Source organism: Passer domesticus, chromosome 3, assembly GCF_036417665.1.
Source record: "Passer domesticus isolate bPasDom1 chromosome 3, bPasDom1.hap1, whole genome shotgun sequence".
Lineage (NCBI taxonomy): Eukaryota > Metazoa > Chordata > Aves > Passeriformes > Passeridae > Passer > Passer domesticus.
Window position 1 is genome coordinate 44,978,977 of NC_087476.1, and position 12,014 is coordinate 44,990,990.

At 45.9% G+C, this 12,014-nt stretch overlaps 1 protein-coding gene across 1 annotated transcript in view; it reads right to left on the bottom strand.

Moving 5' to 3' along the window:
- SCML4 (Scm polycomb group protein like 4) overlaps positions 1–12,014 on the bottom strand; it is a 64,880-nt gene that overhangs the window by 31,918 nt on the left and 20,948 nt on the right. Inside the window, exons 2-3 of the mRNA XM_064412849.1 lie at positions 10,228–10,433; positions 2,127–2,256 (exon numbers count right to left, since the gene is read on the bottom strand). Coding sequence (XP_064268919.1) covers positions 2,127–2,256; positions 10,228–10,428 — 331 coding nt within the window. The 5' untranslated portion in view covers positions 10,429–10,433. The remainder of the gene's footprint in view (positions 1–2,126; positions 2,257–10,227; positions 10,434–12,014) is intronic.

Below are 12,014 nucleotides of genomic sequence, written 5' to 3' on the forward strand. Positions count from 1 at the left end.
CCCCTCTGTTTTTAGAGTGGTTCATTGAGAGCTGCTGTGAGAAGCACTGCTCTGAGATGACTTTTGGAAAGGCTTTGGAGCCTTGCTTCTTCAAACGCAGCTGTAATTTCTGGAGGGTTATGCTGCACAGTGCCATGGCAGAAATCCGGTCTTTGGGAGTTTCCCAACCCTCCATGTCCAACTCTACAAACTGCATCAAGTTGAGGGAAACTATACATGGCATGCAGTGGTACATTTTGGGACTGCAACAACGTGACTGTGCTGCTCAGGGGTCCCTGGGGGAGTCTGCCCCAGCCTCTCCACAACCAAGCCCTGCATGCCTCCTCTCATCAGCTGCAAAGGCAGTTTCTCTATGTGCCATCAGGCCTGCCAGCAATAGCCAAAAAAGTGAGTGTTCTCCTCACAACCATGAACTTATTTTAAGCTTGGCTGAGGCTAACTGCATCTCGGGGGAAGCAGGGATAGTGCTGGGTAACTAAGGGCGACTAAAACACAGCCTAAAGTCAGGCTAAAGTGAGACATATTATAATAGCTGGCTGAGTGTGCTCGAACTGTCATCTCTCAAACAATATAACATTATCTTCTGACAGAAATCAGATATGTGACAAAAAAACCCCATCAAGCAGAGTGGAGGACATGATGACAGCTGTGTAAAGTTGGAAATAATTTACAGTTTGCATCACCATAATGAAAATCTAGTGCAACTGTCACAGTGCACTCTGCTCCCCCATCTTGCAGGGACCAGCAGAAGGGGCTCAAGCAGTACATCCAGAGTAAACAGGAGGATAATAGCAATCATACTTATCATTATACCGCTTCACACCTTCCAAGTGCCAAACAAACAAAGGGATAGTGCACTGAAAACACAGCAGTGGCATGCAGGAATTGCAGGGGGATGTCAGAGTGCAGCTTTCCCAGAGTGCCACACCTTGACAAATCTGCAAAATGCGGCTTCTGCGTGACAATCCACGGGTTTTGTCAGGGCTCAGCTGTGGGAGGGACTCTGCAGCTTGCAGGCAATGTGCTGAGTCCCCCACTGTGGAGCCAGGGTCCCTGCAGTCCTTCTGAAGCAGAGAGGGAGGTGAAAGCTGGCTTGAGCTTCCCTTCACCTCCTGCCAGCCCCGCTCTGGTGGGAACCTGCACGCTGTGTTGGGAGGGTGCTCGGAGGAAAGGTGCCAGTGGCATGAGCATGGGCAGGCAGAGGTGTGGGGCACTGCCTGAAATGACCCACTGAGCCCTGCCTTTGCAGCCACCCTGGTGGTCTGGCAGGGCTGGTGGGCTGTGTCTCCCTGTCCCGCTCCAAAACCAGCCCTGGGCACAACCTCTCAGGGCACTTCCAGCCACTCAGCTGCTGTTTGCCAAGTGCTTTGCAGACTTTGCGTGTGAAGGGATAAATGAGAATAAAATATATTATTGTCATTGTTGCTGGGTTTAGTATCACTCTGCCACCAGAGCAGATGGAAAACTTCTCCTCTGTGCATCCCAGCTAAGAAATAATGGGATTTATGTGTTGTGTTTAGATTCTAATGTTATCTAATCCATTTCTCTGCTGTAATCTCAGGGTAAATCAGCTGTCTTGTTGATTTTCTTCTCATTTACATCAGTTTAAAAGCCTTGACCTATGTTACTTCTGGTAATATAAACAAAAAGAAGGAGTAAGGCTGTGTTTTCTGACTACATTTGGAAATGACCATGCCTGCTGCTGTGATAAGGCATTGGGGTTTTTGTGCTGGTAGCCCTGCCTACAGCCAGACCACGGCTCCTCCATTCTTCTCCCCACAGCTGTAACAGATGCTTCATGTTCACACAGGGATTTAGGCTGGTCACTGCAACATATTGGATGGGGTGAAAGTGTTAGGGATAAAATGGAGCATTCATGGGGTTTTGATGTTCACATTTCAAGAGGAATGGGACTGACATCTCCATTAAACTCGATGCATGACAGTCAAAATACAATCTTGCAGGATAACTCTGCTCATTGTCACTGGTCGCTAGACTAATCTGCAAACACCCCATTTTCATGAGCTCCCCCCGTTCTGGAAAGCCCAGCATCTGGCTGTGACATCTGGCTGTCAGCCCGTGGCTCCTGCTCACCCCTTGGTCGAGGAGCACTTGAGGCTGAGTACCTGTGAGAGCCTGTGGGGTGTCCGAGTTGGGTACCGTAGCTGCATCCTGGGGGATTGAGCTAATGTCCGGCTCCGGCGTGCTTCTCGGAGGAGAGATTGCCAAAGGAGTCATCAGGACACGAGACTTCAGCTGCAGAAAATAATGAAAGTATACACAAGATAGTCCAATTTTATTCTACGTATGTCACGCCCCATGAACTCCCACTCATTAGCAATCTGCTATTGCATCACTTTCTGCAGGCCAGAAGATCCATCCTGCTCCCAGGAGGATACTGGAGCCTGAAGCCTGACTGATTTGCTGCAGACAGCAACGCCTTAAGCTACAGGATGCAAATATTATGCCACCCACCGGGTAGTTATTTACACCTGAGCAAATTGAGCCTAACACTCCAACAAATCAGTGCAATGGCATTTTACGAGCCATTTCATGTGGGTGTAAACAATGCTCCACAACGCAGAAACATGGGGTCTTTAACTGCATCATAATTTAGGGCCAAATTCTGCTCTTGGTTGCGGGGCTGTAAATCTTGCATAAATCCACTGGCACCAGGAGGCTACTCTGGGCTGACACCCATGTAAATAAGCTCACACTGTGGTCCAGATTGTGTTATTACCAGCTAGGAAATACAAACTGCTGCACTGTTGCACCCAGGATATTTGCTACCTGCAGCCCAGCTTGGAGAAGAGAAGCGTGATGTGAATTTACACTGCAATATCACCCTGTCTTTATGCTGCCTGTACCTGGCAACATCTCACCAGTAAAATGTTGGTGAGACCAGGTCCTCGTATTTAAAAAGGATTGATGTGATGGATGTGACCTAAAGGTGCCACTCTTGCTTTTCCTTTTGCTAAGAAGGGAGGTAGGGGAAAACAGAGAGCCAAACACACAGCTTGCTAGTTTATATATTTACATGTCCTACACCAAAATGTTTTTCTGACAGGTATTTGTTTCCTTTTGTTGTTTTTCAATGGACAATGTACAAAGTGTATTTTAGGTAAAAATGAAGTCAGACTACTGCCTCCAAACCAAACCTTGAGCAATCCCTGATGGTGAGTAGAAGTTGTTTTGGATTAAGATTTTTGTTGTCCATGACCATGAATTACAAATGTCTAAAATCATTGTCACTGTTTCAGCTGTGAAAGCTGGGGAAAGGAGAGGGGGTTATGTAGGACTTGGGACATTTAAGTGAGTTTTTACCTCCCTCTTTTGCTTTCAGTCTGAAAGAGAGAAAAATATTAAATAAGTGCATCTGAGACAAGCTGTGGATTTGTTCTCCTGCCACATGGCAGTTGCAGAGTGGGGGACCCTGAGCTGGCCCCTGGTTAGTGCCATTTCTCACTTGCCCATGTTGTCCTGTTTTTGTAGAGTTGCCTTGCCTTCAGATTGGGATCAAGAATGACCAGTGACAAGGTGCTGTCAGTTTGTTTTCACAGAATCTCTGACTATGCTGAGTTGGAAGGGACCCACAAAGAATCATCAAAGCTCTGCACAGGACCATCCCCAAGAGTCACACCCTGTGCCTGAGAGCATTGTCCAAACACTTCTGAGCTCTGTCAGGCTTGGTGCTCACTTCCCTAGGGAGCCTGTTCCAGTGCCCAACCACCCTCTGGGTGAGGAACCTTTTCCTAATATCCAACCTAAATCTTCCTTGATACAACTTTATGCCATTCCCTCAGGTCCTGTGCTTCTCACCAGATGGAAGAGATCAGTGTGTGCCCCTCCTTTGCCCCTTATGAGAAAGCTGTAACTGCAATGGGGTCTCCCCTCAGTCTCCTCCAGGCTGACCAGACCAAGTGACTTCAGCTGCTCCTCATACGGCTTCACCTCAAGGCCCTTCACCATCTTTGTTGTCCTGCTTTAGATGCTCTCCAATACTTTAATATCTTTCTATATTGTGGCACCCAGAACTGCCCCCAGCACTCGAGGTGAGGCCACCCCAGAGCAGAGCAGAGCAGGACAATCCCCTCCCTTGCCCAGCTGGCAACGCTGAGCCTGGTGCCCCCCAGGACACCACTGGCCCTCCTGGCTGCCAGGGCACTGCTGACTCATGTTCCACTTGCCATCGACCAGGACCCCCAGGTCCCTTTCCCCAGCACTGCTTTCCAGCATCTCATTGCCCAGTCTGTCCGTGTATCCATGCCAGGGGCAGAATCCAGCACTTTCCCTCACTGAAATTCGTGTGGTTGGTGATTGCCCAGTCCTCTGATTTGTCAAGGTCTCTCTTCTGGGCCTCCTTGCCCTCAAAGAAATCAACAGCTTCTCCCAGTTTTTTATCATCTGACTTTGCTTAGTGTCCCTTCCAGTCCTGCATCCAAGTAATTTATGAAGATGTTGAAGAACATAGGGCTGAGGATGGAGCCCTGTGGGAGACCCATCAGTGACAGGTCACCAGTCCAATGTCACCCCATTCCCTATAACCCTCCATCCCTGACTGGTGAGCCAGTTGCTCACCCCATGGCATGATGTGTTTATCCAGCTGTGTGCCTGACATTTTGTCCAGAAGGATGCTGTGAAAGAAAGTATTGTAAGCTTTACTGAATGGGAAGAGAACAGAGTTTCAAAAATCAAGGTCTCCATCCAGTTTGGGAGTTATTCCATGTAAGAAGGTGAGAAGCAGCATGATTTATTACATTCTATAGCAATATGTAAATTATTCACTTTTCTATGGCAAAGTGGGCTGGCAAAGTGAGACTCACTGTATAGCCCCTATGTTAGGCCTCCGTGCTTGTTTTTGATCACATATATATATATACACATGCATATATACAAAGAATATATATGTGCATTTGTACACACTCTATATTTATTATATAAGATAGATGTATTTATAGAGAAATGTGCAGATATAGAATCACAAAACCATTTAGGTTGGAAAAGACTGCTAAGATCATCGAGTCAAATAATTTCCTAACATTGCCAGGACCACTACTATACCATGTCCCTAAACACCTATATGTCTTTTGAACACTTCCAGGGACAGTGATTCCACCATTTCCATTGTTCCAGTGCTTGAACACCCTTTTAGTGAAGAATTTTTTCCAAACCTACCATCTAAACCTCCCCTAGCATAATTTGAGGTAATTTCTCTTTTCCCTTTTGCTGGTTGTCTGGGAGAAGAGACCAGCCTCACCTGGCTACACCCTTCTGTCAGGCGGCTGTAGAGATTGAAAAGGTCTCCCCAAACCTCCTTTTCTCCTGGCTAAACAACCCCATAAGACTGACGCTCCAGACCTTCACTGGCTTTGTGGTCCTTCTCTGGACAGGTTCTAGTAATATTTAATTGCAACAAAATGTGCTCTACGTCCTCTGGGTACAGAGAAATGTCATTTTATTAGGGGTAGTAGAGAACTGGCCTTTGTCAGATGAAAATAAAACAATGCCTGATTAGTGCAAGAGACAGCACACTAAGCAAAAAACAGTTTAGCTACCTCCTGGCCACTGAAACTCGGAGTAGTCTCTGAATATAATGAAGGGTAAATCTCAAAGTATTCCATTTAAAGATGTTTTTCCTTGGACTGAGTCTTCTCTATTGAAAAGCCAACCCAACCAACCAGCTGACTGACTGAGAGCTTGCCAGTAGAAAGCACATATGTGTGAGAGTCAAAAAAAGCAGTGAAGAAGAGAGAAAGAGAAAGAGAAAAAGAGACAGAGGAAATCTGTCAGAGCACATTGGGAAATCCTTGTGGTAAGGCATTGGAATCAGCTTTTGACTATCAAATATCGTGAGTTTTAATATGCACAGCATGAGATGTAAAAGTGGTTGCTTTACAACAAGATCTACTACCACCCTCCCACGCTTATGGACTTTCTACCATGGAATTGAGATCAGAGAAAGCTGATCAGAGATTTTGGGTAGGAAACAAGTGTGTCTGCTTTGCCAAAGTCACCATGCATGAGATGCAGAGAGAGTGAGCTTTTGTACCATTGATGCTGGCTACAAGTTTGAGTATGTGATGGCTGGGGATGGGGAGGACTCTGCTGAGTCCTGGCGTTTTTATTACAATCTGCACACCTCCTCAGAGAAGCCAGGATTCATCTAACTGGTATTTATGTCATCCCCCACCAAAAAAATGAAAGAGGGTGAAGAACATTTGCCAGGCAACTTTTTTTCTTTCTGAAGATCTCTGCCAGCTTGTATAATAAAATACATGGGAAAGTAACACGATGAACCACAATACAATCTTTCCCTACAGTTTTCTTAAACCGCTTAGATGCAAGTTCTCGTTTTTGTCCCTCCCTGTTCCCCTGTACCAGTTGTCCCTTGTCCTGAAAAAACAGTTGCTAGAAAAGGCTGGGATTCACCCCATCCCCATGGACCTTTGTCCTTCCAGACAGAGGCAGAGGCAGAGGCACCTCCAGGCAATGAGAGCTTTTGCTGCTGGAGAGAGAACCATCTCCAGCCCCTGCAAATGTGCAGTAAAGGTGAGTGTCTGAGCCAGCCTGGTCCTGCCACGTGGACTTCTGATGGCTGGACAGAAAGTTGCCATTAAACATACACCAGGGAAGCACAGAGCTTCTGAGCACATGTGTTGGGGTCCGTGGCTCTGTGCATTTGGCTGTGAGTGAGGAGACTCAGCATAACACAAGCCTAGTCACTGAGGGTGAGAGGGGAGGTCAGCTGGCAAAAGCAAACACAGCCCAAGGTCTTTCCCACCTTTTCTTCTTGTGTTGTGCAATAACTTTCTTCTGCACAGCAAATGGTGCGAGTCTGCACACAGCCTCCTTCATCCCATCAGCGTTTCACAGGGAATGAGGCAGGTAACCTTGACAGGAGGGTATACAACCTTGAAATCCGTAGGACAGGTGAATAAACAGGACACCTTCAGGTTGTCTGTGCAATCTCATTCCCAATGTGTCCAAATCCTGACTGCTTATTTGTCATCATTAGCATTGACTTCCAGGGCAGCAGGGTAGCCTGTGCCCCGTAATGGAACTGTCACTCCACACGTGCGACTCTCGCTGCCCACCCCACCCGGCTGATCTGCACTGGGGCCACCTCCCCAGGTGGGAGCTGCACTGGTTGCACAGAGGGACAAACTGCCCTCGAGCTGCCCAAAGGGTGCCGTGGCTTTGTTTCCCTCTGGGAGGGACGTGATGGTCTGTGCCATGGTCTGCCCCATGCGCGTGTCCCTCTGATGTCCTCTAACAGGGCAAACCCCTGCAGGCTGCTCCAGCCCCTTCCCTCTTACAGCCTTTCTAGGCAGCTCTTCAGGGCTGCCCTCACTCACAGCCAGAGAAATAAAACCCATCCATCCACCCAACCTTCCCCCCTGGCTGCCAGAACAGGCTTTTTCCCAGAGATTTAGACAATCAGAAAGAATATTGTATTTTGGGGATATGTAACATTTTATGGCAAATAGCTCCACATAAGGTAGAAAACAGTTTTTGGAAAAACAGCCGATGAAATTTTACAGCCAAAGCTGTGAAAAAATAAACAGGATAGCAAGGAAAGGACTTTTCTTGGTGATGAAGTGTGATGAAATGTCATTTCAGGAAGACACAGATATTTCCTTTAATATCAATGAAAACAGGCAATGGGTCACCTGTCTGTAAAGAGCATGTGATTGAAAATGTCTGTTATTCACATCTTGGTCAAAATAAATTTAAATCTAGGCTGTAAATTCCTAGTTTCTTAAAAATTCAGAAGTATTTTTCCATCTGTTCTGTAACAATTCAGCTCTCTGGCTGCTATAAAGAATTTGGTCGTCTGCCATTTGGGCAGGGAGTCATTTTTTAAAATGCATTCAAGTCTTGTGGTATCTGAAACTCACACAATTATCGAGCTAATTAAATCAAGCTAGAGCTCCCCATCAAAAAATGTAATTTTTGACTCACACTGGGGAAGTGCTTTGGGTGGAGAGGGGCTCACTTCAGCTGAGCACACAGCATACATGGGAATACACGGAAAACATTGCTTTGGTGTATGAGTCCTACAGCACAAATCAACCAGGCCAGGAGCCGTGGATGCTGCAGCTCAAGAGTGTCAGCCCCATCCACCTGAGCCATTGGTTACAAAAGGATGCCTTTTTATGTGCCATGCTCACCAAGAAAGAGCCTCATCTCAGATCCACTGCTGAAGGAGGGATGCTGTTCCCTCCTCCCTAAGTGCCTGGGGACAAAGAGGAGGAGAGTGTGGTACCCAGCCAGGGATAAGGTGTCCCTTTGGAAGAAGTGGGGGATACAGCAAGCAAATGCTTGGCCACATAGATCCAAAGAACTGTGTTACTGCAGCATTTCCAGGAATTTAGGTCTACCACTTCTCCCATTTATATATGTGTGGCGATTGGTGATAGAGTTTTTTCCAGGTGGATGGGTACATTTGGGATAAAACAGAACATATTCCACAGCTTTTTTCTGTTCTTTTCTTTTTTTCTTTTTTTTTTTTTTTTTTGGTCAAATTCCAAATCAAATGTAAATGCATGAGCAAGAAGTGAGGGGCACCAAGACAAGCAGGAACAGATGGGACAGGGTCTGAAAAACCCTGCGTACAAGGTCATTGTGGTATTTGGCAAATCATTCAATCTCAAACCTCAAAGATCCCATTTCAGCACATCTCCAAAGTATTATTGTCCACACTGGGTGGTTTTGACCTGAACAGTCTGCAAGTCACCCAGCTTTACTGATAATAACTAAGTTACTTGAAATAAATAAATATAATAAATAATAAACTTGAAATAAGAAATACCTCAAGTAAAGCAATTCAGATGTTTCCATCCTGGAGTTTTATCCTGATATGGAAGTGAAAAAAACCAAAAGAATTTCTATATCCCACATTTTACAAAACACTTGAATATTTGCTCCAGTCTTAGCTTGGAGCTCTATTTTTGACTACTTTTAGACAGAGGTTAGGGGATAGGAGGAAGAAGGTCTGGCAGGAGGTGAAAAGGAGGGAAAGGTAAAGATGAGGGTAGCCTGCTCTAGATTAAGCTCAAATCCGAGGATGACAGCAATCAAACAGCTGGTTCCTGTGTCCAGAGCTCAGCCAGCAGCACCATGCATGGGATGTTGTTGCCTCCTGTGAACCAGGAGAGAGCCCTGGAAGAGCCAGGCAACACCTCGGACAAGACCTTCTCCAGGGAAGATTGTTTTATTCACTTTTCTGTCTTGAAACCACGAGCTCAAGCAGCTGTGATTTTCCAACAGTCAGCAATTTGCCCTCCTTGTGTAACAGTCTGCATGTCTGTACCAGTGCCCACTGAAAACAAGGAACAGACATGGCAAGCATGCACACTGCTGGCTGGGGACAGAGATGGAGACATTAACAGAGCAACTTGATGAACACATGACTCCTTACTGAGCTGTGGCCCAGTTTCACTCCCCAGAACAGATTCTTCTTCCCTCAGGCTCACAGTGCCATTTTTGGTTGGTGTGGGGCATCACAGTGGCACTGCTCCCACTGCAGTGCTGAGCCCACTGCAGGTGGTGTGGTGGGAGAGACCCAGCCCAGCAGCAGCATCACAAGGGCTTAAGGCACTAAGGGATCCTGGCTTTCTTTAGTTCTGCATTTGCCCCAAGGTTCCACAGAGAGCTGGGCAGTGAGCAGACAAATAAAGTAAAATACCATTATTTTTCTCAAATGCCCCTCTTTTCTTTTTTCCTTTGGAAAGTAGCTTTTTCCCCCCCTACCTTTATTTCCACTCTCCTCTGTTCCTTTCCTTCTCTTTTCAGTTTTTTCAATTTCTAATCACTGTTAGTGAGAGAAAGGAAAGTGACAAATGAGAAACCCTTCCCTGAAGTGTGCAGCCATCCCACACAACACTGTGGAAAACATTTTCAAACAGACCAAATTAAAATAACTTTAACCCGTGGGAAAATATACATAATGTGGTTCTTGGGGTGTCCTGTGCAGGACCAGGAGTTGGACTGAATGTTCCTGATGGGTCCCCTTCAACTTAGAATACTCTGCAATTCTGTGGTTTTTTCCACCAGCTCACATAGAAGAGAAACCACCTTCTCTTTTGGGTTTTTTTTTTCTTTGCATTGCTCTGCCCCAGACTTGCACAACTTTTCCTCTGTTCCTGCATTTCAGCTGAAATTCCAGAAGAAAATGTATGAAGACCAGCAGGGGGTGGAGAAGGAATGTGAAAGCCATGCATCTACCTTGTGCCCAGGTTTTCTCCCTCTCTTCTTTGGGATCTTCATGGCTGGCAGAGCACCTGGTGGTGCTGAGAAGAGGTTGTGAACAGCCATTTTGATGGGTGCTGGCTGGAGAGGGGGCCGCCCTCGCTTCTTCCCTGCCATCCTGGGGGACTGCATCTCCCCAGCAGCCAGGCTGGGGTCCAGGCACGGTGGGTGGCTCATCTGCCCTAAGGAGACAGAAAATTTGAAAAAAAAAAAAAAAATTTGTTTTCATTTTAGGTTGTTTCTGTTTTGGGAGTTTTTTTGTTATTGTTTTGGGGTTTTTTGTTTTGTTTTGTTTTGTTTTTATCCCAAGGCAGTTTTCTCAATGCTGTCATTTTTCCTCTTACCATTGCTCACAAAGCAGCAAGAAACACACCCCACATGTACGACGCTGGGTGGGATTCACCTGACCACAGCCTCATCTTCACCTGACCACAAAACCCTTATCTTTCTCATTTCCCTCTCCTGACCATGAGTACAATAGAGGGAGTTGCTCAGGTGGTGAGGCTTCTATTGCAGACATCCAAGAGATGAATCCCACGACCTTGGGGATACTACCTCGACCCTGCATCCTGCAGTTAAGTGTGATGAAGGCTTGATCTTGCAGCCATCAGCCAGAGGGGCTTTTGAGTAGATGATCTCCTAAAGCCCCTGCCAACCTGATTTTTTTCACAAATTCTGTGGTTCTGCAAATCCTGCCTCACCTCAGAAGTTCTACTAATATCAGAATGGACTTTCCTCCTCTTCATCCACAGCACTCCTGGGTGGGGAGGCTGGACTGGGCCATGAGGCTGCCAGCAGGAGGTAGCCAAGTTAGGGGGTCAAACATTTCCTCTCTGCAATTTTATAACATCTGTTACCATGCATGTTAGTAGTGGGCTTTTGGATGTACTCCATGAACAGTTACTGCACCACAGCTCCATGCAGCTGCTGAAGTTGAGCAGGGGTAATGGAGTGGAGTCTGGTCCATTTTCCTTTGCCCAGATTTTAATAAAGAAAACAAATATACAGCTATACACACAATACCAAGAGAATATACAACATCCTTCACAGCTTCTTGTAAGGGTCACCAAAGAACAAAGGTTAATTGAAAAAAAAAAAAAACAAAAACAAAAAAACAGCTGTAGCAATATGTTTCCAAATGTTGTTTTGTCCAGGGATTTGATTTCCTGCATGTGGGCAGAATAGTAGTCCCAGCCCTGCCTGCATGCATTGCTAGACACAAAGGCCCAAGCAATTCTCATACTTTTATGATAAACCTTGCAATGGCTAGTGTTGTCAAAATTGTGTTCCCTCAGGCCAGTGATAATGGAAGACTTCCTGGGATTTTCTGGGGTTTTTTGGGTTTGTTTGTTTGTTTTTACAGAGCAGGTTCATAGCTCTCTCAGCTTCAGAGAAAACCTAAAGATGTGGTTCAAGAGCATTCTCTACATAAAGCAAATAAAGGGTTGTTTATTACTACAAACAACTACAATTTTTTACAAAATCTATAAACTATAAAACCTACAAATTTCTCAGAGCACTTCAAATTTCACAATTTCAGAACCCAGTGTGGTCAGAGCTGGTGTTGCTGGGAGTGAAATCAGGATTGCTCACTCACACAGTGGGAAGGGTACCACTTGATAGGGGCCTCTGGTGAAGTATCTGCAGCTGGAGGCTTCTTTGTTTCAAAGGCAAGTACATTGTGCCTATTAAACCCCTGTAAGTGTGGCTAACCAAAAAGAAACCCACTTTTATGGTATTATCCAGTCTGTAGTTGACACAAT